The 26583-nt window shown below is 40.8% G+C and overlaps 3 protein-coding genes across 5 annotated transcripts; 2 read left to right on the forward strand and 1 right to left on the reverse strand.

Annotated features, from left to right (window-relative positions):
* The first annotated feature begins 251 nt into the window (after positions 1-251).
* On the forward strand, positions 252-18523 carry zdhhc3a (zinc finger DHHC-type palmitoyltransferase 3a). 2 transcript variants are annotated; one of them, XM_047598606.1, is made up of 8 exons: positions 252-345; positions 2660-3065; positions 3290-3414; positions 4807-4903; positions 5073-5154; positions 6808-6938; positions 15995-16210; positions 17222-18523. In XM_047598606.1, exons 2-7 carry the CDS (start codon positions 2724-2726, stop codon positions 16199-16201), a joined length of 984 nt encoding a protein of 327 aa, XP_047454562.1. In that variant the 5' UTR covers positions 252-345; positions 2660-2723; the 3' UTR covers positions 16202-16210; positions 17222-18523. The 2 variants fall into 2 exon arrangements, with proteins under 2 accessions (XP_047454562.1, XP_047454564.1); XM_047598608.1 differs by lacking the exons at positions 15995-16210; positions 17222-18523 and adding an exon at positions 11079-14127.
* Positions 18524-18792: 269 nt separating this feature from the next.
* Positions 18793-21272, reverse strand: tmem42a (transmembrane protein 42a). Its single transcript, XM_047598609.1, has 3 exons — positions 21057-21272; positions 20340-20486; positions 18793-19810 (listed from the first exon to the last, which is right to left on the reverse strand). Exons 1-3 carry the CDS (start codon positions 21216-21218, stop codon positions 19667-19669), a joined length of 453 nt encoding a protein of 150 aa, XP_047454565.1. The 5' UTR covers positions 21219-21272; the 3' UTR covers positions 18793-19666.
* Positions 21273-21652: 380 nt separating this feature from the next.
* On the forward strand, positions 21653-25103 carry kiaa1143 (KIAA1143 ortholog). 2 transcript variants are annotated; one of them, XM_047599312.1, is made up of 3 exons: positions 21653-21849; positions 22500-22650; positions 22997-25103. In XM_047599312.1, exons 1-3 carry the CDS (start codon positions 21736-21738, stop codon positions 23230-23232), a joined length of 501 nt encoding a protein of 166 aa, XP_047455268.1. In that variant the 5' UTR covers positions 21653-21735; the 3' UTR covers positions 23233-25103. The 2 variants fall into 2 exon arrangements, with proteins under 2 accessions (XP_047455268.1, XP_047455269.1); XM_047599313.1 differs by having other exon boundaries at positions 21674-21849; positions 22466-22650.
* The last annotated feature ends 1480 nt before the right edge of the window (positions 25104-26583 follow it).

The following is a 26583-nucleotide window of genomic DNA, read 5'->3' on the forward strand; positions in this document are numbered from 1 at the left end:
TTGTGCATACATTCAGTTTCACGTTAAATTTTTTTTATTGTATTCATTCATTTTAATTCACTTATTTTATCTCTGACAAGGGACAAGAAGGGAGACCTACACAATATTAGGAAGGGTAGTCCTAATGTTATGGCTGATGGGTGAGGACAAATGGATAGACAGGTGTAAGAATGGGCGTGTCTGATCGTGTCTGACGGGAAGAGGCTGGAAACCTTTCCGGTGATCCCATTGGCTCTCTCCCGCTACGTCATGACGCATGCTGTTGGTGAATGGGCCAGAGGAGCACGTCGTCGAGAGGAGCAACCGAGCAGCCGAGAAAGCGACCGGAGGATGCTCATCTATCAGGTGAGATTCAGCGGAATTTAATTACAGTTAATCCGAAGTAAAGACACGCAGGTGGCCCCCGACGTCTACCGCGTAGAGGACGCTAATAGCAATGCGCAAACAGGTCAATAAATGCTCACTGTGAGACGTTTAGCTTAGCAACTAGCATTAGCTGGAATGGAATGTGTTGGGTTCTGTTTGAGCTCTATGTAGGCCTACTAACTGTCACTTAAGATGCCTTCAATTGGCTTTTAGCGTATTTGACATCACCAGTCACTGTATCTGGGCTCTGCGTGGCTATAAATAATACGGTTAGCTCGCTGTTTATACTTGGCATTCAAATTGAAAACACCTTCGAAATTGAAAACACCTTCACCTATTTAATTGAAACGGGGAGGCAGGGCGTCGTTGACCCACTTCCTCATCTTTAAGGAGTGACGACTGCCCGATTTTTAATCCGATACTAGTGATCATATATCTAAAGCACTTTAAATTAGTAATAAAAAAATAACTTTTTCTTTATTGAGATTTTTTCCCCTTTAAAATTCAGTAACAAACAAACACGAGTGAGTTACAGCTGGGACAGTCGGTCTGTGGTCTTTGTGACTCTTCGGTCTTGAATAATGTCCATTTCATCCATTTGTCCTCAAGTTGAACTTCTGAAGTCTTAGGCAGTGTGTCATCTTTCCCATTGTGTAGATATCTTCTACAATCAATGACCACTCATCCTGTGTAGGGGAGTTCATCCTTTACCCATTTCCTCATACTAACTTCTTTTTTTATTTTTTTTTAAATCAGCCATTGGTAACATTTTTACCAAGTAACCGAGTAACTGTCCTTTGACTGTGTATATATCTTCACATAAGTTTTATAAGTTATAGTCGAATATTTTCACTAGTCACTCATAACATTTTCCAAAATTGTGTTATTTTATCGCATTTCCGAATGATCCCTGCCAGTTAATCTACATCCTCTCCAGCAAGGTTATATTTGTTATTGTTTACTCCAGACCTTGGGTGAATTTAAAAAAAAAAACAAAAAAAGAGATCAGATTTATCCATGATAACTCCGTCCAGATCAGCAAATTAGTAAATGACTTTAAATAAGATTTTTAACTTTTCCATGAGGACATGTATGGGCTCAGCAGGTTATGATGAGCTCAGACATCGGGTCACAGTCCACCACCTCTCAGGCACCTTTCCCTCCATTCATCCGCGATGCCTCATCCAGCTCTGGGTACGGTAGCACTGAGTCGGCCTGCGGAGGCACGCAAGCACCGCGCTGCTCCCTCTGCTGTGTTTGACCTCTGCAGTGACAAAGCTTTGACAGGCGACCGGCTCTCACGAGACGTCCGACCACTAGACCGGGATGAAGTGTAGGGTCGGCGATTACCACACGAGTGTTTGCCTGACGAAATCACTATGATCAACAGCCGCACTACGTTAAAGAAAAACGCAATACAAATCAGATCGCCGCAGCATGACGCGTGCTTGTAAGCTGAATGTTTTTGTACTCTTAATAATCATAATAAAAGCAGAAGTTGAAGCGACGCTTCGAGCTCGACATGTTATGTTTTTTCTGATTTGTCTTTCGTGCGACAATGTTTTGTCTTCCCCTTTGTTTACATAAATGTAGAACCGGAAAGTTTACTTGTGTCATGTGTCACTTGGATTCAGTTGTAGCCAGGGTGTGTGTACAGAACAGACGGTAAACTGTTCATTGTGAATGATTATTTACATTATTTATTAATTTGTTGAGTATAATGTTACTTTAATTATCTAGTCTTTAACGTAAGAGTGTTGGAAAGCGTCTGAGCTCAAAGGCATATCATCAAATTCCCTGTTTTAAAGCCAACTGCCTAACACAAAGATATTAAACAAACAAATAAAAACGATAAATGACTCAAACTTTGCTCTAAATCCTAAAGCGGCCTCATGAAAATACTTGCAGCAGTTCAGAAGCCAAATATACTGAGTTAATGTTGAAATACCAAAATCTAAGACAGAATTTCATCACAGTTGAGAAATGTTTGTTATTATTCTCTTCTAAACCGTTAACAAAATGAATGACTATCACCTAATAGTTTTATGGCCTCTGTGAATGAAAAATACCGCTAATAGGAAAGAGGACATAGCTCACTGCCCAGTATCTATCAACAAGCCACAGATGGAGGCACAGTGAACGACACACATGCAAATGTTGTGTTTTTGTTTTCAAGTTTCACGCCAATAAAGCCTCAGGTTTCTGGTACTGGACTTAAACGCGTGGTTTAAACAAATTCTGGGCAAGCTGATGCATTATTAATAAATCGCTTGTGACCCTGCGCTCTCCAAAGCATGCGGTGACCAGGACTGAAGCCTGAAGGCACAGTGGTGGCAGGAATCCAGCTTAGATGAAGGATGAAGAGCCCGGTGCACAGATGCAGGGACGTGGAGCACGGGCGAGGACAGACCGGGACAGGGGCGGGAACCACCTGTCTCCAGGTCGAGCAGCGCATACCTATCTCCAAAGACGTCATCACCGCCTCTTCCGCTTCGGCCATGTGGTTCATCAAGGACGCCTGCGGGATCGTGTGCGCGGTCATCACCTGGCTGCTGGTGTTTTACGCAGAGTTCGTGGTGTTGTTTGTGATGCTGCTGCCCTCCAAGAATCTGACGTACAGCATAGTGAACGGGACTCTGTTCAATACTCTTGCCTTCCTTGCCCTTGCCTCGCACCTTCGAGCCATGTGCACTGATCCTGTAAGTGTTTTTTTTTTGTTGTTGTTGTTTTTGAGGTAGTTACACATGTGCACAGCTTTAATTTTCAATGCCATGCAGACAAGTTTACAATATTTAGTTTTATGTGGTCCTGAATCCCGCTGCTGGACATTTCTAAATTCTAATATATTTAGCCTCTGCCCCGTTTTTCAAAAGTGATTAATCAGCTGCACATTCAACTACTTCATATGCATGTTTCCTGTTAGGGGGCTGTGCCAAAAGGGAATGCTACCAAGGAATACATAGAAAGCCTTCAGCTGAAACCAGGGCAGGTGGTCTACAAATGTCCCAAGTGCTGCAGCATCAAGCCTGACCGAGCACACCACTGCAGGTAGGACAAAAAGGACATGGAATATTCACTGCAGCATTCGGCATCGCGGACCCGATCAAGCGCTGTGTTTTGGTGCAGTGAAGTCAAACTTTTGACTTTGGGTCATTTGTGAAGAGGAAGTTCTCCCTCCATCATGTTATGCTCTTCACTTTTTACTAACGTTGTCCTCGGGCGTCAGATATGGGTTTGGTTTCACTCTAACGATGAAAACATTTTAAGTTTTAAGTGACATTTTTAGTCATTTGACTTTGGTTAGTCATCGTCTAGTTTTTGGCATTTTTTAGATTTTTTATTTTTTATTTTTTTTTTTTGTGCAGTGGCCACGTTTAACATTTGGACCAGGCAGTGCTACTGATTGCCTGAATCGATTTGCTTCTGATTCAGAAGGTTATGATTTGATTTGACTGATTTAGAGATATTTGAAACACTAGTTATGAAAACTCAAAAGTGATGTCATTGTTATTTCCTCAATATTTTATCTCTAGTTGTCACATCTTAAGCATGTCTTTGTTTTTTTTACCAACTTTAAGTAGACTAAAAACTGTTTATATTCAGCTTTGATTATTTTTAACATGTGGTCCTACTTTCTGAGGGGAAGCAACATACAACACACGTATCCAACAGGGTAACCATTCCAGTCCTGAGATGTGAAGTCATAAGCCTGTAAACAATATCCATGTGTGTTTGCTGAACCCTGGTTGGGCTTTATCTTCATGATGACCCTCTGCAGGAACTGGGGGGAGAATTCACTTTATGGCTTCTTCATTCAAAAGCATAACTGTTTCCATTTTAATCTTCAAATAGGTATTTTTTCAGGAAATTTCAAATTCTGAATACGTATTAAATTTAGTTTTAAAAACTTGTAATGTTAATTGTAGTTGAAGAGGCCACAGTGAGATTTTATTAATAAGAGGATCAAGGAAATATTTAGGGATATATTTAAAAATAAACCAATTTGGACTCAATCAATATTGAATTGTTGAAATGAATCTTTGAATCTGAGAATCAACTTTTCTTTTCAAACCCAGCCCTAGTGAACAAGGCATGTTCTTGTCTTGGACGAGGTTAATTTTAAGGGCTCTGTTTACTTCCAAGCCACTCTGCAATAACAACACGGCGACTCTCCTCGGCAAAGCAAATCTAGTTATCATGTCAGACTACAGCCTTCTTGTCATTTGTGCTCGGCCGGCAGTGTTGACTTTACCAGCAGCTTACTCTAAGGTTTTAGCTTGAGAGGAGAAGCTAAACCTTTGAGAACATAAATGCAGTTTTTGGTGCATATTTCCATTAGTCAGCCTCTTTTCAGTTTCATCTTGTTTGTTTAATTACTGACCAAACATTTAATGGTTAATATTTTTTCATTATTCTTTATCTTTGTAACTTTTCTTACAGTGTTTGCAAGCGCTGCATACGGAAGATGGACCACCACTGTCCGTGGGTCAACAACTGTGTTGGGGAGAACAACCAAAAGTACTTTGTGCTTTTTACAGTAAGTGGATCTGCAGTTTTGAGTCATGAAACACTGTGCAACTCATCTTGTGATGGTCCATCACAAAATGAGTTGTGTTGGCTGTTTCACATTGATGTCAGCATGTTTATAGTTGGTGTATGTGGTTAATGTCTTCCTCTTTGTGTGTTCTCTTTTTTTTTTAACCTAGATGTACATTGCACTCGTCTCTCTCCACGCCCTGGTCATGGTAGTCTTCCATTTCCTCTACTGCTTTGAAGATGATTGGACGAGTGAGTGTTTATTTTATGTTTTTTTTTATTTTATCTTCAATAGAGCTTTTTCCCCTTCACTCATAAAAAGAACACAAGTGCAAATCATGAACTCACAATGTGCCTTTGAAATCTTACAGTGCTCCTTTGTATGTCAGGAAAAAAAAATATTGAGACAATTGAGACCATGAGATACAGTTCAACAGCACCGCGTACTGCAACCTCCACAATGATCAGAATTAATGTCAGGACTGTGTTTAATTAAGCTGCATATGTTTGAGAGCCATTGTTAGCATGTTGCAGGTAGCAACAAAGTGAAGCAACAAGTAGAGCTCCCCCTGCTGACTGGCTGCAGTATAGGTCATAAGCTCCACCTCTTTTTTGTTATTGGATGGAACTAAAACACTAAAATATACCTCAGATTATTTTGTTTGAAGGTTGGTTTCTGTCATTTCAGGTAGTTAATATAATGCTGATGAATGTTCAAGTTATTTGACACTATAGGATGTGACATAATGGTGACCAGCACTCTCGGACTGTACTGATCAGACTCTGGCTCCGAAGTCCCTACATGGCGCCGCCTGTATCCCTGGGAAAATGGCGCCAGTTAGGCCAACGAGAAGAAGTGGAGACATGCCGTCCATATTTATACCGTCTATGGTGGCACATCAGTAGACTGCGGCATGCAGTCAGGATGAGAGCTACCTTTTAAGCTTAGTTTACAGTTGCAAGTTGTTTACGTGGAGCCTGTGCTGGGTGGGTTAGCTGCGTTGATCAGCTGTGTCCTTCACACAGTGACGAGGGAACTGAGTAGCTCATGCTGTAGTTTAAGTTATTAAATCAGTTACTTTCACTCATATCTCTGCAGCACAGATCGTAGAGCAGAGTAGATGGTTGAACAATAGACAGTTTCCGTCCTTGTACAGTGTATCTGAGACGTACTGTGCATGGTTGTTGAAGGGAGCATCAGAGAAGTCTACAGTTTTATCTCGACAGATTCCAGCTAAACGTTGTCTGCTCTCTCGAATAATTCATAACAATGGCTTGTTTCTGCACCGATAGAAGTGTTTTTTATTGTAACTCCCTGCATGATTCACGACTCTTACTCAGAGCCACATACTCAAATGTTAATCAAATGTACCTTTCTCAAAGTTTTAATGTTCCCACCTACAAATGAGCTCAAACTCTTGATCGCCACGTAGGCGTTCATAACCTTCTGTGCCTGTGATTCACAATTCATTATTCGTATGTCAGCTCTAGTGCTGATAAAATGACTAATTCCGTGGTAGTAGGGGTCTAGGGGTGCAGTGATTATAGATTCTGGTGGGCTTACAATCTTAAATAAAATATGAATTGGCTGCATGCCTAGTCTAGCAGTCCTTTTGCTATTATAACAACAGTACTCCTGTGTTCCAGAGACCGTCATGGGAAATAAGTGCATTTTGTTTCTAGATTCCAGTCCAGTCTAAATTTCCTCGTCTCAAACCGACACACTTGTCTTCTACAAGATAACGGATGCACATACTTGACTTCAGAGCTTTGAACCCTCTCTGTAGAGCTGCTCCAGTCAATAGTAGAGCACTGTAGTTTCTTTGATAGCACTGTAGTAGTGCCTCATACAATCCTCTTCTTTGCCCTTTCATGTCTCTGCCTCCACATCCTTCCATCCCCCAGAGTGCAGTTCCTTCTCTCCTCCAGCAACAGTCATCCTCCTCATACTCCTGTGCTTTGAGGGCCTCCTCTTCCTCATCTTCACCTCTGTGATGTTCGGCACCCAAGTCCACTCCATCTGTACCGACGAGACCGTAAGTGACCCATTTAGCGGCCCGCTCTCCTCTGCCTCCTCCTTTCCTTTCTCTTCTCTTCCTCCTGCTCCTCAGACCTGCTGCTCTCACCCTTTGTTCTTTTTTTAAAAAAAAAAAAACAAGAACATCTTTAGCTTTCTAATTCAAACATTAACAGCCAAGTGACGTCTTTTACTCTGCAGCGTGTGATAGAACAAGGTGTTTTAAATTCCCTTCCATTTTTTATCCACTGTCAGCATTATCTTCAAAAGCAAGTAACTGCCAATAAGGAAGAAACTGAGTGCCTTAAAGGTAAATGTGAGCTTTCAGTGTCTGTGCTCATCCATTTTAATGCACTACGTGGACTACGGTGTGCTGCCACAGCTGCTTTGAGCTGATGTAAAACTGATGGTTTATATAAGAACCACCAACTTCTGAGGATATTTAGTAGCTGATCATGTTTCATGTACTCAGCCATCAGATGCCTGACACTGACTTTCAGACAAGTTAGCTTTGAAATCTCATAACAGAAAAACTTTGACCAGCTTGTGAAATAGATGTTTAATTTGTTCTCTAATTATATCGGGTAAGCATATTGTTTTCTGAGCTTGCAAAACCAGTGGTTGCACGCTAATAAAAATCTAAGGAACTAAGCATCTGTTGTTTAAGAATCTACTAAGAAGTTTTTCATCAGCAAATTTACTGCTGGTGTTAGGTTGAGGTTTCCTCAACCTAGTGTTATTTATAAATATACGTTATTATCATCATGTTGCATTCAGTATTAAGCTATTCAAATAATACACAGGTTCAAATATTCATTTCCTTATTTCAAATGTGCAACAGTTGGGTTGTTGTGCAACTGCTGTAACCATAAACATATCTGACATAAACGTACCGTACTGTTGTATGTATAAGTACTTAAAACAGTTAAAGAAAGTAATTGACAGATTCAAGTTTTAACTAGATAAAAATAGTACGGACATGAATCACCAAGCCATTTTGGTTTGCACAGTTAGCTTCTCATCTGCTGATATTGCAGCATGCGTCGGAGATTTAAAGAAGATTTAAAGAAATTTTAATTTGTGATGGAAAAATTGTGGGGGGAAATAAAAAATACATGTATATAACCCCCCCCTAGAGTACCTCTGTTGGTCTATTTGCAGGATTCAGAGTTTGACAGACATATGACTGATAATACTTTTGTATAAAGGAATCAGAAACGGAAATATTGAAACGGAGAAAGGTGATCGAATAAGACTAGATAATCCTTTAATTCAATGCACAGTAGGACGTTGCATCACTTGTTGCTCTTGTAGAACCTCCTTCATTATTCGGAAAACGAAACTGAGTAACTGAATAAGGAGTAGATGACGGACAGATGGAGACCAAATAACCGAATGTTCCCTTCATGAGACAGATAATGATTTGCATTTAATTTGCAGATAACAACTGTGGGCAAAATCATCAACCAAACTTAGCATTAGTTTTAGCAGGGGCTAGCTCTCACTTTATGTAGCCATCTGACTTTAGGTTTGTGGCATGCAGAAAATAAACCAGACTACAGCAACTGCTGCCTGGCCACATGTAATTCTTATTGGCCCTGGCAAAGAGGCAGCCTACGCAGATGAATCTTAATAAAGACCCGAGGACGCTGTATAGATTTGTAAATAGCTCCGCAAAACCGGAAAATCCATCTGACATATCTGTTCTTATACGGTTGCACATCCATCCACACATACGCCCCGCTTCTCCCTCTCTTGGCTAAATTACATCCATCCTTTGTCAAACATGCCAGCAACTGTTCACTGAGCGGCTTTGGACTGTGACAAATGGAAAATAACAGCGTGTGGGTCTTATTCAGGCTCAAATCAACGTCTTCAGGGCTTTTCTTTTCTAGGGTTTGGTACTCGGCTGTTTCCTCTACTTTGGCAGTTACCTCAAAAGCACAATATGCGATTCAAATGTTAACCCCATAGCCCAGGCTGCAGCCTCCTGTCACCTTCAGACTGATTTGCTGGTCAACCATCAAGGAACATGAAAGACGCCTTTTTTTATTAAGCCACATGTGTTTGCATTCAGCACATTAATTACAAACATAATAATAGAGATTACATTTAACCTGAAGGCTCTGAGCATGTCTTCTTTAGAGCTTGAATGTGTTAAGATATCAACGATATATACAGTATTGTGTAAAAGTTTTAGGCAGGTGTGGAAAAAATACTGTAAACCAGGAATGCTTTCAAAAATATCAATAATAACTGTTTGTTTTTATCAATTTACAAAATGCAAAGTGAGCGAAAAGACACAAATGAAAAATCTAAATGGTATCAGTATTTGGTGTTATTACCCTTTGCCTTCAAACCATCTGCATTAAACCTTATAGGTACTCTTGTACAAAGTCAGGGACGTTGTAGGATCGTAGATGGCCAAGGAAACTTGAAGATGAAAAACACATCAAACGTATTTCCTGAAATCAAAAGATGTCCTGCAGAGCCATCAGCTCAGAACTGTCAGAAACCAGTGGGACCCAGGTATACCCATCTACTGTCTGGAGAAGTCTGGCCTGAGGTGGTCTTCATGGGAGAGTTGCAGCCAACAATCCATCCCTCTGACATGGAAACAAGGTCAAGAGACTCAACTATGCACGAAAACATAGGAACTGTGTGGCCTAACTTAACGGTGAAGATCGGTGAAGGGAGGTGCCCAATTTAAAACCCCAGTGATGTGCCACATACTGCCTACTGCTGCTGGCTAGGCTAGGTAGCAGGTGTCGCCTTGTTGGTTGCAAGTTGGTAGCTGACTGCCAGCCTGCTGGTCGGTTTTCTGTTGGACTGGACGTCTAAATGCATTTTGCCTGGGATCTTGGCACAAGGGATTGTAACATCTTATCCTGTCTAACAATGAATGCAAAAACATAGGAGTGCAAAAAATGGCAGCAGGTGCTCTGGACTGCTACAGCTCTTTGAGCTGTAGCAGAAGGCAGTTAGTTCACCGAAGAGCTGGATAACGGTAGGATGATGAGCGTCAGCAGGCAACAGTGAAGCATGGTGGAGGTTCCTTGCAAATTTGGGACTGCATTTCTGCAAATGGAGTTGGAGATCTGATCAAGATTAATGGATTAATTGAGACGTACAGACAGATACTTATCCATCATGCAACATCTTCAGGGATTCAGGGATTTATTCTCATCTTGACAAAGACCCAAACCTCCAGCCAAGGTCATGAGGAACTATCTTCAGAGTAAAGAAGAACATGAAGTCCTGGAAATGATGGCATGGCCCCCACAGAGCCCTGATCCCAACATCACTGAGTGTGTCTGGGATTACATGAAGAGACAGAAGGAGTTGAGGAAGCCTACATCCACAGAAGATCTGTGGTTAGTTCTCCAAGATGTTTGGAACAACCTACCAGCCGAGCTCCTTTAAAAACTGCATGCAAGTGGACCTAGAAGAATTGATGCCGTCTTGAAGGCAAAGGGTGGTCACAGCAGATTTGATTTAGATTTCTCTTCTGTTCATTCAGTGCATTTTCTTAATTGATGAAAATAAACTATCAACGCCTCCATTTCTGAAAGCATTCTTCTTCATGAACCAAAAGTTGTAATCTGTCGCAGGCTAATATGCAACGCTGCCATGTGGTAGAAGTGTTTGAACTCTGCATTTAACCTTTAGGCTCTGAGCATGTCTTCGTTAGAGCTTGTCAATATATCAACACTGTATATTTATGCATGAATGTATTTATTGTCACAGCAAAGGTAATTTTGTCCATGTATCAGTCGAAGAAGGAATCACTATCGTACGTGACGTTTGGTGTCATGCTAAAAATAATTGAGGCTGCTGTAGTGGTGGATTGTAGCTCACCAAACTCTGTTCCTCTTCCTGCTCTGAACTTCTTTTTGTCTGCAACTCTAGGTCAGAGATATGAGTGACATTTGAACATAGGGGCTTAGAGGGCCTGTACTTATTAAGAAATATACAATACACAGAGGAGGTGGGGGGAGGCAACAGAGCACCAGCAGATACAAAAAGACTCAAAGCCTGAAGTTCTGGCCCAGATTACCTGTTCCTGCTGAGAAAATGGGTGTTTTTGGGGTGGAATTTGGTTTGTGATGAACTGCGTCACAAAAGCACCAATTGAAGTTTGGTTGTCTCTCGTTTTCAGGGCATAGAGCAGTTGAAAAAGGAAGAGAGAAGATGGGCTAAAAAAACTAAGTGGATGAACATGAGGGCGGTATTCGGACACCCATTCTCCTTATTGTGGTTTAGCCCCTTCTCCACCCCTGACCATGGGAAGGCAGAGACCTACCAGTATGTGGTGTGAGCGCAGGGAGCGAGGCGGAGGGGGGAGGCCAGCCCAGCTCGGTCCATTTTCTCCCACCGCTCTTTACATTGTATATCCCACCCACGCTAGCCATGGACAGCTAGTCATGTGCTTTTTTTTTTTTTTTTTTTGGTTGTTTTGTTTTTTTTTTTTGTGACACCATGAGTGCGCTATACATTAACTTTTGTGTTGCCTTGAGTGAGTTGAGTTGCAGAGAAAAAGAAACCCCCCCCTTTCCTTTTTTGACTCCTGTTTGCAAACACTGTGATGAATCTGTTTTTCTTCTAATCTACTTCTCTTTTTTCTTGCCCTGTGTTTCCTCTTGTTTCTACTTAAAGGGTTAGTTCAACTATATTACAAAAAAAAAGTATAATTTTATTATTTTATCGTGCATTCCTGGTGGTGCCTGGCCATGCAGATTATTGTTAGTATGTCTTTTTTTACGGGTCCTGCAATTTGCCAGTGTGGAAAAACACAGAAATTAAGTTTTAGGTAAATTAAAAAAGGGAAAAAAAAAAAAAACTATTAATAAATTAATGTCAACTGTAACAAAGAGTCTTACTATTAGAAATGTCAAATAGTGTAGTACTTGCTTTTAAGTATCAGTATATGCAGCATGTTTTTAGCAATTTGGCTGGAAAAAATAGTCAGCCCACCTCCCCAACGGAAAAAATCCCAACAGCGAGACCATGAATGGAAAACGTCTTTTGTAATTTTGGTGAATTGACCCTTTAAATCTTCCTCTTGCCAGACAGTAGTCGGTAGTTTGTTCTAGTCAGACGTGGATAAAGTAAACCTTTTAAATGGGTGCACGCTGTAATGGATTGCCTGAGCCGTTTTGCGAAATGAATCCATTACTCAGGCCGACCCCTTTAATCGGTCCCAGACATCGTCGAATTTGTCATCATTGTTGTGGATTTTACGGAGTTATATTTGTGTCCTGCTAATTAAAGAAAATCTCCCACGAATTAGCAGAAAAACAAATGAAAGAAGGCAAGAATGTGGTGATCACATGCAGAGCTCTTGGATAATTGCATTTTAAGTTGCAGTGAAAAGAAAATGCATGTAAAAAAAAAAATCATTTGGATTTCATTGTGGGCTCTTTCAACCAATCAGAGCCATTTGTTATAAACAAATCCAACCCCACAGCGCTCATGTAACACATCACCTGACCCTGCAGATCGTTACATAATTAGATCCCCAAAATTTTGTGGGCGGAGCAACTTGCGCTAGCTTCCAGAGTACCTTTAAGCTAATTTATCCACTTTAAACTGATTTATTTCTGTTTAAAACTTGTGGGATTTTGTTTAATTACTCCGACACATTTATGACACACATACATTTTTGGTCTATTATGGTTGTGAAAATATTTTTAATACAGCAAATTTTTGCATGTTCTTTCCCTGTACGAAGAGTCAACTCCGGCTCACTCATCTTTGTACGACAGGGATGCACCGATCCCACTTTTTTTCCCTCCTGATTCCGACATTTACTCCTCAGCACTAGTAGCAATTCCCACTTCGATACCAATTCTGTGCCCTTTCCCCACATGAATGTTGAATATTTATAAGGATATTAACATTTTGTTGATTTCACGACACCTGGTCTGCTTTAAAATGCCAATATTGGCCCTGAGACTGATGTTGCATCTGTGCATCCCTGATTTAAATCGCTGCTGAAAGGTTTTTCCCCGGAGACTCCAGGAGGGCTGCAAACTCCAAGCGAACGCTATTTGAGCCTGGCATTACAGACTCTGCAGCGTCCCCCCCTCACACAACAACATGAAAGACCAAAAACGTCACACTTTCAGTTTAATTATGTGTTTTAAGTGATTTTAAGATCTCCCAAGTGTGGAACATTGTCCCTGATTCCTCTCTGATACATGCTCAACACAAAGCCCCGCTTACAGGGCACAGATGCCTTTTTATTTTTGGCCAAAACAAGCCAGGAGGTTTTTCGTTTGTTCCACCAGATCAAATCCACAGTCGGACGCCAGCTGGCTCGTGGCAAGTTTTACCGAATCGTCCATGGAAATTAAAACGCTCTCAGTCAAATCGCTTCCCAATGTCAGTGTCGAACATGGTTGTTTACAATCTTGTTGACAGACTAACAATGAGCAACATTGTACCAAATGTTCATTCTTCCTTGTTCCTCGTGAAGAAGGGTTTAGCCTCCCACCAGCGCTCCCTGTTTCCGTGTGCATGAACACTTGCCAGTGAATCAGCTCGTGTGCTCTAAGCCCGTGTGGTGTTTTGATGTTGTGTGTGCCAAATCCAAAAAAGCAGAAAAAAAAAAGAAAAAAAAAAACATGATTATTTGGGAAAGCTGTGATATCAAACACTGGTTCGGATTTAACATAGTCTTTGCGGTAGGTAACATTAAATCCTGTGTGAAGTTTAAAAAAAAAAAGGGAAGCTCTGCAGAAAAAATGTCTGCAGCAGCTGGACTGTTTCTCTGCTCTATTCCTGACTGAATCAAAGCATTTAACGGTTTTTATTTTACTTTCACCACGCACATTTCCACAAGTACTAAAAAAAAAAAAAAAAACAGGCTAAACTGCACTTTGTATTTATTTTTTAAGATTTTCTTTTTTTCCCCCCATATGTGAACTGCTTTGTTCCAAAGCGTGCATTTTATTCTTCTACTCTTTGTTTACATGACGTTGTGTGTACCTTTTGTTGTTTCTGGATGCATGGTTCGGGCGAAGGCTAGCTTAGTGGCGCGCGCGCCGCGCCGCTGGTACGATGGCGCCGAGTCTCGCTGGTGAGAGCGATGGTGATGAGCGAAGATTTGTTTTTTACAGAGATATGAATTCTTTCTAAATATTCTGAAGATATTTCAGCACCTGCACAGAGAATAAATTCTTCTCGGCTGCAATGCAAAAACTGTTGTTCTTTATGGTGTGTGTTTATTTCCTGAACTGCTGAGGTCGTTCGACCAGATGTTCTAGGGCTGGACGGTATGACCGAAACTTGTATAGCACGATATTTTTCAAAATTACAGTATCACGGTATTTTTTCCTCATGCATAATCACGTGTTTATTCGTTTTCTACTGGTTGAGAGAGGAATTAATGCAGTAGATTGACTAAGGATGGACTATACGGTTACCGTAATAACTGTAGTCTGCGTGCAACATTTTTTTTTCCCCATTCATGAAAAGCTCGTCATTTTTCGGACCTTTCCATCTTCACTACGACTCGCAGTTCCTATCGTAAGAAGAAGAAAAAAAACCTTATTCGGTATGAACCGGTATACCACCCAGCCCTAAAATGTCCTGTTTATTTAAATGATGTTTAAGAGTCCCTCTCTATACATACATTTTTTGTCCATGTGACCCACACACCCTGCATTTCCCCCCCTGTCCCTGTTTTCCATCCTTCTCCCCCTTTACTGTCTGTAATCTGTGTCCCCTCCACACTCATGCATTATTGCTTTGGTTGATAACTCACTTTGCCAAAAGCTTTCTGAAGCAGACAGCTCTTTAAAATCTTGACAGAGAGGTAAGCTTGCTAAAGAGGTCACACTAGCTGTCTCATCAAGCTTAACACGTCACCAGCATGCTGCTTTTGATCAGTGTGCTTTCAGTTTTTCCTTTTTTGTCGGTGCCGTTTTTTTTTAATGCAAAGTCATGAATGAATGAATGAATGAATGAATGAATGAATGAATGAATGAATGAATGACTGAGAGAGAGAGAGCTCTGTATGCAACAGCACATGTATGTACCAGTCTTTTCGTTTAGAAGTGCATGAGTCATTTTATTCCGTGTTATTTTGGGCATGTTGAATTTCAATTCATTCATAAAAGCCTTTTTTAAAAAAAAATAAAAAAAAAAGGCTTAAATCTTCATGGAACAACTGCATGTATCTAATGTACATTCAAAGTTATTGGTTGTGGTAATGTCTCCTGTCTGTATTGGCCTTTAAGCGATGCATCCCTGACTATACTTAACAAAAAAAAAAAAAGGTGCTAATAGGGTTGAGCAAAAGTGATGAAAGTTCAATCATGCAAACGGGAAATGAAAGACGTCTGTGTTTCCCTATTCAAGAAAGGTTTAAGGTTACTGTTCCAGTAACCACTGATCAGTCATCCAGAGCGACAACAGTGGAATAAAAGAATCTGCAGAACCTACAAATACTCACTGATCAACATGATCGATCAGATTTCTTTAATTTCTTAAAAAAAAAAGAGAGAAGTTGCCGTTAACAGCCAATGTAGCATTGGTGTTAAATTCAAAATACTTCCTTATTACTTCACAGAGCATGTAATCTGTTATCAAAATAGTTTCAGTGATTGAACCCAACACCTAATAAAATCCCCGACCTTCAAACGACGTCTACATACACCGATCAGCCACAACATTATGACCATTGTTATGTGGGATGATCCACACTAATTAGCAGATTTTGAACTTGCTTGGATCAATAACAAAATGAGCAGGGCAAGTTTCTACTCTTATTTAATTATTATTTTCTGTCTGTTCACTCTAGATGTGTATTGCTTTCTGGCCAGTATGAACAGGGGGGATGATTACCTTACTCAGTAACTCTTTGAACACACATATGGCAAAATGAGTATTTTTAAGATCCAAACCTACATTTGTTTATTTTTTTAAGTCCAGAGCGCAGAGTCATCACATGTCGTTGCCACATTGTTTCATGTTGTGATTGATCGTGCATGCAGTGCTCAGTCAGTTCGGCAGCTCTCCGCCGACCACCTCCCCCGTCGCTTCACGACCTCACTGTTGTGTCCTCCCCAGGGAATCGAGCGTCTGAAGGGAGAGACGGGGAAGTGGGGCAAGGTGCCGTGCTGGGAGGCCATGAAGGCGGCGTTCGGGGGTCCGTTCTCCCTGTCCTGGTGCTGTCCCTTCACCGGGCTGAGCTGCAAGAGGAGGCGTCTGGAACACATCGCCGTCCCCCAGGGGGAGATCATTAAGGAGGACGTCATCGAGATACCGCTCAACTAGAGCTGGCCAGTGAGCAACGCGCCTTTTGTCATAGAAAATGTAGACATAGATCTTTATAGTGGCTTTCTAAATAATCTTTTTATTTTTTTTGAAAAACACTATAAAGAGGGCGACTTTTATCAGACTTTAAGGTGAGACACTACAGATGACTTACTAATAGTTAATAGATATCCCCATGAAAGTAATACATTTTATAACTTTCATAAATACAATATTTTTTTTGTATTTCAAGTTTTCTTTGAATTCATATTTAAATATGCAAATAAGGAGTTATTACTTAAATATGCGCTGATTTGCATACATTTCCAGAACCAAAATATGAATAATGACTAAAGTGAGGTTTCAAATTCTTGTTTCGCTTTGTTAACGTATGAGATTTCCAGGTATTTACAGAGGGAATCTCTTTTTATCACTCCATAAATCACAAAATACTGTCAACAGACAGACAAATTGACATGTTTTTAGGAGTAAAATGTTCTATAAATCAGGCTCTGAATGATATATGAAAAATCTCCTCTGCAAATACCTACAGGATGTAGTTAGGAATAAATCTGAACCAGAAACTTACACATACCAGACTTTCCAGAATATGCAAAAAACTCATTTTGAAAAAGTTTTACATTGTAAAATCATGTATATTTTTATTGGAAACTGCTAAAACCACATCTATTCAAATCCTTCAAAACATCATATAACCATAATCATATATAATATCAAAATATCAGATAAAATTTTCAGTAAGTTCATTCAACTGTGAAGTATGAATGATGATCCATTGCTGATCGTCTCCACGTTTATCTCCTTTTACTAAAGACTTTTAGGAATAAATTAGATTCACAACACAGACACAGTGTAGTGAAATGAACATCTAAATGTGCATTTTGACTTAATGAAGCAAAATAGCAAAAAATCTCAAAATTGGTCAGTGGATGTTTATTCCTGCCGTGTCTCACCTTAACGCCTTTGCCTTTTGTAACTGCACTGTGGCATTAATTGTCTCTCGCTGCTTCACTCTTGCAGCCTCTTCCAGAGGTGCCCACCGACTGTGACGGAGCTGTGAGGATTCAGAGCTCCTGTCAGCGTGACCAAAGCATTTGAGGAACAAAAAGAGGTGATGGACTTGAAAAGCATCTCGCTGCGCTGCCTGAGGAGGAAACCACTAACAGGAAATGGAGGCTAACTCTGAAGCATGGGCAGGTGGAAAACTGTCTCCGCTGCCTTTTTTTTCCTTTTTTACCCCCCAACCTGAAGACTTTAACTCACCCTGTGCCTTATCTGACTTAAAAAGAGAAAATGTTTTGAGTGTCACTTAGTTTAAAAACTCTTTTCAACTCCAACATCTGTGTCAAGTTGCCCCGTTTTTTCTTTTTTAAACTCAACTGCACGATGCACATGTGGGACATGAATCGTCTTAATGTAGGGGACGTTAATCAGTGAATCTGCTGGACAAGGGCTTCAAACTACTGAATGGGTGCTGAATATTATCCTGGGACCACTCCTCTTTTCTGATTATTTTATCAAACTATTGGTGTGGGTTACTTCTTTTTTTAAGTCACGAATGAATGGAAACGTTTTCCTTTTCAATCTGTGCATTACGAACTGTTCTGTGTTCAAGACTTTGGGTTATGTTGATGATCAAAGTGTCATTCCTGTGACTGACAGTTTTACATTACATACAAAAGTACAAAATGTATTCACAAACAAAGCGGGAACATTTTCAGACTGCAGGGAGTCTGCTGATGTCTCATGGGAAGGAAGGCAAAGAACAATTCTGGTAAAAATTCTCAGTTTTCTTCTTTAATGCTGGAAGAAATTGATGCCGCTCGTCTCTGTTGACTATGAAACTATAGCCACCAGCTAGTTAGCTTACTGCAGCATAAAGACGAGCAAGTCTGGCTTTGTACAAAGACAACAACATCCCAGCATGTTCCCCAATCCACAGATTTGATGGAATTTCAACAAAGGCTGAGGTTTATTGGGTTATTGTTTTACCTTAAGACAGAGCCAGGCTGCTTCCTGTCTTTATGCTAAGCTAGGCTAACCATCTGCTCGTTGTAGCTTTAAGCTAGATCAATACATCTGCACTGGATCTATGCCTTTGTAATGCAACACAAATGACTGCTGTATTACAAAGGCCCTTTGGTTTTATAAGCATTTATTCTGTATTAATGCCACTGAAATGTAAGTCAGTAGCATGTCAGCTGTCTTGATATTCTCTGTGTGCGTCAATTTCAACTTGAACTGAACGGGTGCAGGTGGGTTATATGGGCACATATATGTAGGATTAAATACTATCAGCAAATAAATCCAATTAATAATAAACAGTTGACTTTCAATGTAACTTTGCCAACTAGCGCTTATAAAGTTAAGCTGGAGAGACGCTTTCAGGAGCAACAGGACAAACAGCACAACCACAGCGTTATTGGAAACGTGCAAATGTGTTTTCAATTTGTTATGAAGCCATGGCGGTAAATCACAAGCCGGTGGGCCACCGTAGTATTAACGTTGTATGGGAAACGCTGATGTGGGAGTTGGAGCTCATAAATTTGAATGAAATCACTGCAATGCACAGAAGAGAGAAGACGCCTGAGTAGATGGTGTGTAGGAGTGTTTATCCGCCCACTGAGGTACACGGAGGAGGAAATGAATTTCAGATCAGTCACAGCTCTTCTGGTCTCTGTGACACGTACTTGCATTTCTCACGCGTCCACAAAGGGAACAGAGCTATGACATACATGTACATATGAAGCAGAAGCTTAAAAAAAAATGGTATTGATTAACCTTGTGTGTTTCAAGGCAGTGGACATTCCAACAAAACAATCCAATGGTCCATACATACAGTACATCAGATCATATGTGCTCTTGTTCCATACATTAGTCCAGTGTTTGGATAATCATGATTAGAGAATAAAAGACAAAGCTACATGCTTAAAAAAATTACATTCTGATCAGAGAAAACTGCACTTCACTGGCAGCTCCGTCACAGCCATTTTCAGAAATAAACGTCCTGCGTTTATTGTCTGTTCAGACTGAACGACGGCAAGTTTTTAAATCATTCTCTCATTTTTTCCTGGGCGGGGAATGCTCTGCTTCCTTTAGTCTGTTTTAGGTTTCAGTAGCAATCAATATCCCCTTTATTTTTCTTTAGATTTGATGTTAAGTGTGTGTAGTAGTCTAGAAGTTATTCTTCAAATTCCCACGAGGTGGCAGTAAATATCCAGTAACGCACATTAACCCCTCACTGTTACTCTGGGACATGCACAGAAGTTCTGGTGAGAAGACTCTGACTGCGATCCAAACCTACTAATCTCCAGTAGGTTCTGAAGGATGCAGCAAGCAATCTCCAAGAAAACAGGCTTTATCACCAACATTTGCACTTCTGTGTGCTTTAGAAAGTCCAGTACGTGTCCCAACTTTTCAACTTCAGATCCCGTGCATCAGTCTCGCGAGAAGCCAAACGATTCATCACTTGTCCTTTTTCTTCTCCTCCTGCGCGGGCGTCTGAGGCGTGGAACCGTGGAGCAGCAGGAGTCCACACAGAGTGAGAGAGATGCCAACCCACCACAGCGTTGCATGGCTCTCTCCAAAGATCAGCCTCCCCAGCACAGCCTTAGCACACCGACAAGGGTAGATTTGATGTGAATAAAAAAAAAAAAAAAGGCACCTGAATATTTTTACTCCAACTTCCAGAAATATATATACGCATCAATCAACCATAACATGACAGGGGCCTTCTGAGAGTGTCATCTGGTGTCTCGTACACAATGTTGTTAGTAGGGGCCTTTGTGGATCCTACAGATACATGATAAGTTTGGGATCTAGTGAATTTGGAAGCCAGGTCAACACCTTATGCTGTTCTTTTTAGTTGTTCCAAAACTGCTTATGTGTGTGCCTGTGTGTCAGGTTGCATCCTGTTGTGTCATTGCTATGGGGTGGAGGTGTATGGTCTGGTCTTGTCTGGTCTACGTGAGTAGTATATATACAAGTACCAGGTCGAAAAGATTCCCAGCAGAGCACTGAATTGTCACTACATGGTCAATGTTATTTACTTCTCCTGTCAGTGGTTTTAATGTTGTAGCTTCCAAAACAAAGTGGTAGGTGGTCATTAGGGTACCACATGGAAATGCAGGGAGCTTACAGAGGAGATGAAGTTGGAGGCAGTGGTAGTGACCGTGGCCCTGGCTGAAGAGGAGCAGTGTCTCAGAGCCTTGGAGAAGAAGGTCCACATGACGGCGTTACAGGTGAACAGCAGGCCTCCACACAGCAGCCGCAGGGGGATGTGGAGCTGAAAGCACCAGACATAGCCATTAGAATTAGAATAAAAATAAAATAATCTGAAGTAAAATAAAAAATAAATAACACAAAAACAAGCGAGCTACTTGGACTTATTGCCACTCATTTGGCGCATGCGCACCAGTATGATATCTTAAATGGTTAATAGCTGCAATAATGTTATTTACATCCATTCATTAGTGTCTGTGTTTGCTTTTTTCCCATAAAGTTTCTTCTAACAACTTAAAATAACTCTCGTTCAACTCATTTTTTTTCTCCATATGTTTTAAGTTGTGGATTTGTTTCTAGCCAGACAGTGAGAGCTGCCATCTTTGCTTTGATTCTCAACAGGTCTTACAAGTTTTGGAAACGTCTTCAAACTCTCACCATTAACCTAAGTGTCCCAGGAGGAGGAGCAACGTTTTAGCAGCCATTTACAGAAACAAATAACACATACGACAGATGTGGTTTAAATATAATAAATTGCTCGTGCATGACCGTGCATGATGAAATATTTCAAATCCTCTAAAACAAAGTAAAGCGTTTGGAGAGGAGCACAGGTGTAATATTAAGCCATTGTCACCCAGTCACAGGTAGGAGATCCACGGTGCGTTTCAGTCCAGCCGCTCAGTCCCGACTCACACATTTCTCTCAGATAGTCCGCACCGAGCGACAGCTTGGCGGACAAAGAGGCAGCAGCTCCCAGGAACCCCGCTATCAACGCGTAAAAAGACCCCGAAACCATCTCCGAGGACCCCAATACTCTTTCCCTGAGTCTGACACTTCCAGTTGATTGTCGTGTCAAGTGTGATTTAAAGGATGTGGACACGGATGAGGCACGATTTCACAATAAAAGCTTACTCTGCGAACGATGTCTTCATATTTACAATGACAAGATCGAGCTACACACAAGGCAAAACATCTGACAGATTTATTTATGAAACGCAGTAAGCGGTCTAAATAACTACCACGGGAATAATATTCGGGTGTCTCTGCTCGGAAAAAATATTGCACTAGATTATTTTGCAGCCAGTGTGTTTTAAACATGTTCTCCTTATATATATCTACTTTAATTTGAATTCAAATGCGTGTTTCCGGTAACATCTTTATTACCTTGACTGCAGTTTCCCGCATCCACCAATCAGAACCACCAACCGTCTACGTCACTCAACGCGCGGCGGCGCACTTTGATGACGTATCCCGTAGCCCAAAACTCTGTTTAGGTCCTTGTTGTCTGGATTCGTTTTGTTTTCCGCTTCGCAATGAATAAAAATAAGGCCAGCGGCGTTGCGTGGGTGAAGCCAGAGGAACCGTCGTTCCTGAAGAAGTTCAAAAGCGATGTTGGATACAAAGAAGGGCCGAATGTTGACACCAAGGTAACGTTGTTTGGTTCTCCGTTAGCCGTGTAAGCTAGCAGCCCCGGGCCCGTGAGACGCTCGCTCAGTTTAATGTATTACATCTTAGCATTAGCTCGTAGCTAGTTTTGCAGGGACTCGAGTTGTAAGTGCTAATAAAAACACACAATCATTGTGATTAATGTATAGTATATCATAATGACGAGCGTAGAGTTCATAATTACTAGATAATGCACCACTACTGGTCCTATTCATTGGGAAATTAGTCCATCGCAGTATTTTGAGTACACTGGGGCTACTTTCTCTTTTTGTTTACTGCATTAGCGATGCACTTTTCATTTGCAATGAGTTCGACTAAACTTCACCTGTTTTGAAGTGTTAGAAAGATGCAGCACGAGACATTGGGTAAATATACCACATCAGACGAGAGCTTCAGGTTTCCCAAAGTTAACAGGAAGTTAGACTTAGTGCCAAAAATTCATCTGATCTGGTTATTCTGAGGTACTAACATATTATCCACTCGTTCCTACCTTTTATGTCGTGTTACATTATGTTAGGTAAATGAAAGAAGAGACAACCTCTGCAATGGACCATGACACATTCATCTGCAGTCTGTGAATTATTGTTTGTCTTGTAGGCTGAGGGTCTTTGTTTCATATTCCCAATCTCAGCGCCAGGTGATGCCCACGCTGGATGACGACAGCGGGAGCGACCGAGACGACGAGCTACCTCAAGTCGTGGTGCTTAAAGGTGGAGACCTCACTGCAGACGAGGTGAAGAAGATCAAGGATGACATGCAAGCTGGAGGGGGTGCAGCGAAAGGTGAGACTGAGACTAGAGGACGCGTTAATAATAATACATTTTATTTATAGGCGACTTTCAAAACACCAAAGGACACCGTACAAAGTAAGACAGGGTTAAAGTACATAATAGACATCAAAAGCATAAAAAAATACAATTATACCACAAAGATTTGGTTAAAAAGGATTTTTTTCTAAAAATCAAGAAAGAATGAGAGTCAAGGTGGGTTGTGAGATGTGATTTAAAAATACTCAATGTGTCAGTGTTACAGATGTTGTGTGGAAGGGAATGGCTGATGTCTCTGGACTGGGTTCAGTTGTACTCTGTTTAGGCTCTTTGCACAAACTCGCCTCCCTCTGATCCACAGACGACGAAGCCCCGCCCGACGGTAAAATCCTCTTCAAGAAGCCCGCCAAGCGCTCCTCTTCGGACAAGTTCCAGGGCATCACCGCCAGCTCCAGCAAGAAGAAGAAGAGCAACGAAGGAGAGAAGGAGAAGGAGAAGGAGGACGAGGAGGAGAAGAAGGAGGTGAAGTCTGGAAAGAAAGTGAAAAATAACAGCCTGCTTTCATTCGGAGGGGATGAGGACGAAGAGGACGACTAAGTGTTAATGGTGAAATATAAGACTGTCATGAACCCCCCAAGACAGAAAAAAAGGTGACACTGAAATATTAAAGGGAAACATTTGACAAATAATAACGGGGTAAAAGTTAACAGACACCTTGCAGCCTGGCCTTTCTTTTTTATTAAAGAACAGCGCCAGTATTTTTGCATGTCTCTTAGACCAATGGATACTCGAGACTGTTTCATTCATTTTAGTACCCTATCAATAGGCATCGAATTGTAGAGAATCTATTTGCTTCCAAGTCATTGTTCCACTGAACAACAGGGATGATTTACTACTCTATTTGGTCCACTGAAGGACACCCAGACACGCACAAACTGACTGTCTGCCTAAGAGGAGCTGTGAAGGTTGAGCGAGCTACTGCAAGAAAGAGAAATGAACACACTATTTCAAACAAAACCAGATAGTACAGAGCATCACCACAATCATACACAGGAGCTGCTGCGGAGCTAAATCATAGTTTTATCTTTGATTGAGTAACATTCAGTGCCATGAAATTCTAAAGTGGCTTTTTCTTTCATTTTTAATGTGGTCCTGATTTAGTTTTTGTATCTGCTTCCCTGATTCTTTAAGCTCCTAAAAAATCTCCTCTGAAACTCTTTAGTCCTTGTTACTGTTATCAGTTGAAAACATGCAGGTGAGATAGCAGCTCCTTGTTTAAAGCCGGCAGCTACAGTGATGAACGTCACCAGGGAGAGATGCCATCTGCTGAAGCTAATTAATGCTAATTTACATTCACCGAAACTGTCGTTTGTAGTTGTTGTAAAAAAAAAAAAAAAAAAAAAAAAGATCCAGAAAGGAGACTCTCCTCGTTTAATGTGCAAACCAAACCACATTTTAGGAGCCAGTTTATTTTCATTGAGCTCATAAAGAGTCGTTGGCAGTTTAAGCTGATGTTAAAGCACCTAGATCGTTTCTGTAGGAAAAGAACCGCCGCCAACACTGTGGTGAGTCTTTTCTATTTTTTTTTTTTAGCTAAGTTCTCAGCATTCATTTCTCTTTCATGGAGTCGGCGATAATTAGCTACCGCTGAAATTATTCGTGTTATCTTTTGATTTGGTGCACGTTTAATTATTCTAATCAAAATCCCGACTGAAGCAGTAAATTAATATCTCTTTAAAAGCAGCAGTTAATTGAGCAGCGTTAACATGGCGTCATTCAAATCTGTTTTACTACCAGTGTGGGATTATTCTACAATATTTACTCATCACAGTGAAATGGTCCGTCCTTAGTCAATCTACTGCATTAATTCCTCTCTCAACCAGTAGAAAATGTTATGAACATGTGATTATGAATGAAAAAAAATACCGGTCAAACCGCCCAGCACTAATTGGCAGCTAATACAGTAAAGATCCAGGTTGGTTGATCACTGAGGAACAGACTGATCGGTGGACGTCACCTCATTTTACACCGGCTGTCATCTATATTTCATCTGGGTTAGTTCAGAAACTCACACAGTAACTACCTTTTCAGTGGTCGTCGTGTGCGCCGCCCTCTTCCTCTCTGTTCCTGATGTGTAGACTCCAGAGTTGTTTTGAAAGTGAAACTGCCGACATCCCCCCCTGTTGCTTCGTGTTTGATTCTCCAGCCCCGTTCATCCGCGTCTGTGATCAAGTGTAACCGTGTCTGTTGACGGTGTGTTCATTGTAGAATTTTTAATACATTCGGCCGTGCGCGCCCAAATGTATGAATATATTCTAGCTTCGACAAAGGAGCTGTAACAGTTCATCTAGAAACTATGCATTCTTGTCAATGCGGTTTTATGATTTTTCTTTTAAATGTGGATTTTGTTTTTATTGTATTATTGCTGTGACATTTGGTATATAAACCATTAAAACGACTGTATCGTACAATCTTGGGGGTTTTCACTTTGTGTCACATGTTCAGGGGCAACAACAGGAATTTTGGGCCCCATGAAAAAGAAAAAACATCACACTGGGCCCCACTTCCTCATGGTAAAGGCCGAAAGGTGGGGCCGTGTACCATTGGTTTGTTTGAATTTTAATTCAGACTGAAAAAATCAGTTTTTTGTTTTTTTTTTTACTGTTGTGAAATTTCTCAAAAATTTTCAAAAACAAAGGGACTATATATGGTATCAAACACTTATCACTTCATGAGGTACTCAGGGCCAGAGTACCCCAGGAAGTTCAGTAAAGGGATTTCAGTGTACTCAACTGAATATTAGAAATCGAGATCAAAGTTTGACATTTAAAAACTAATAATGCAATAACTGTTATTTCATTTTATTGATTTTCTGGTCTGTATTGAAATTCAAATCAACGGTGCACAGACCCCAACTCTAGACCCTATTCTTGTAGCTAGCTAGCTTATTTCACTATGGACAGGTTCATGTCTGCCACTCAAACTATCGAGGGTGCACATCTTTCTTACAGTAGAGATGGCTCACATACTGGCACCCTTTTTTGTCTCTCCTCTCCCTCCTCACCATTTGTAAAACCTGATTTTTCTTTGCTACCAGGCAGCATCGTAACTGATGTAGCCGTAGGAATAATTATGTCTATGGACAGATGCCTGCAGCCAATGCACTAAGGCAGGAACAAACCATTTCATGCAGAATCACGGGGGTGGTTAGTCAATATTATTCACCTTTTGATTAGCAGATATTTAACTTTTCCTGCTAAAAAGGTCATTTTACTACTATATTTTATTATCACATTACAAAATTATATTTTTATGACGATGATTTAATAATTTTCTCTTTTATTTAAGAGACTCTTGGAATTGTCCTAACTGTCCCCCTTCTGTACATGACCCATCAGTAGACTAGATGTAAAGATGGATGATTGACACGTCTTACTGCCTAAAAGAAATGAAGGCTGTCGGCTATAAAAAGGTGAAGTCATTAACAACCCAAATCTAGAGATCTACTCGCTCTACATCTGTTGAATTTAATGCACCCTGGTGGCCACAATCCCGAGGAGATTTACAGCTACAGTTATTTATCCAGAGAACTACATACTGCAGTAATTACCTTCCCTTCCCCGTGTCTGGTAATGCTCTTAGATCGGTAGCTACAGTATTTGCAGAAACGTAATGATTAAAGCACCCGTGTGCAGATTCCGTGGCATTTATCTGTGAGGGCGCAGATTGAAACCAACTGAAAATCCTTTTTCTAGTGTGTAGACAACCTCTGAAAGAGCCTCTGCAGAGTCAGAGCACAGCAGTCTGCAGAACAGAAAAGTGGAAAGCTGCACTTTAAACTTAAACTTGTATGCTAACACAAGCTGAAGGGCGGTGAACGACAAACCTTCTGACTCCATAGTCTTTATTTGTTCTAAAAAAAAAAAAGTAAATAATGACCAGTAATAA

This window comes from Mugil cephalus, chromosome 11 (genome assembly GCF_022458985.1).
Source record: "Mugil cephalus isolate CIBA_MC_2020 chromosome 11, CIBA_Mcephalus_1.1, whole genome shotgun sequence".
NCBI lineage: Eukaryota > Metazoa > Chordata > Actinopteri > Mugiliformes > Mugilidae > Mugil > Mugil cephalus.

Bases quoted from the DNA above. Each gene is read 5' to 3' on its own strand.
- kiaa1143 (XM_047599312.1), top strand. From the start codon at position 21,736: ATGAATAAAAATAAGGCCAGCGGCGTTGCGTGGGTGAAGCCAGAGGAA. The intron at 21,850-22,499 runs GTAACGTTGTTT...TCCCAATCTCAG, and splicing joins GGCCGAATGTTGACACCAAG to CGCCAGGTGATGCCCACGCT. The intron at 22,651-22,996 runs GTGAGACTGAGA...TCTGATCCACAG, and splicing joins TGGAGGGGGTGCAGCGAAAG to ACGACGAAGCCCCGCCCGAC.
- zdhhc3a (XM_047598606.1), top strand. From the start codon at position 2,724: ATGAAGAGCCCGGTGCACAGATGCAGGGACGTGGAGCACGGGCGAGGA. The intron at 4,904-5,072 runs GTAAGTGGATCT...TTTTTAACCTAG, and splicing joins AGTACTTTGTGCTTTTTACA to ATGTACATTGCACTCGTCTC. The intron at 5,155-6,807 runs GTGAGTGTTTAT...TCCATCCCCCAG, and splicing joins CTTTGAAGATGATTGGACGA to AGTGCAGTTCCTTCTCTCCT.
- tmem42a (XM_047598609.1), bottom strand. From the start codon at position 21,218: ATGGTTTCGGGGTCTTTTTACGCGTTGATAGCGGGGTTCCTGGGAGCT. The intron at 20,487-21,056 runs GTGACAATGGCT...TGGTGCTTTCAG, and splicing joins GATCTCCTACCTGTGACTGG to CTCCACATCCCCCTGCGGCT. The intron at 19,811-20,339 runs GTAAGCTCCCTG...CGGTGTGCTAAG, and splicing joins CCTCCAACTTCATCTCCTCT to GCTGTGCTGGGGAGGCTGAT.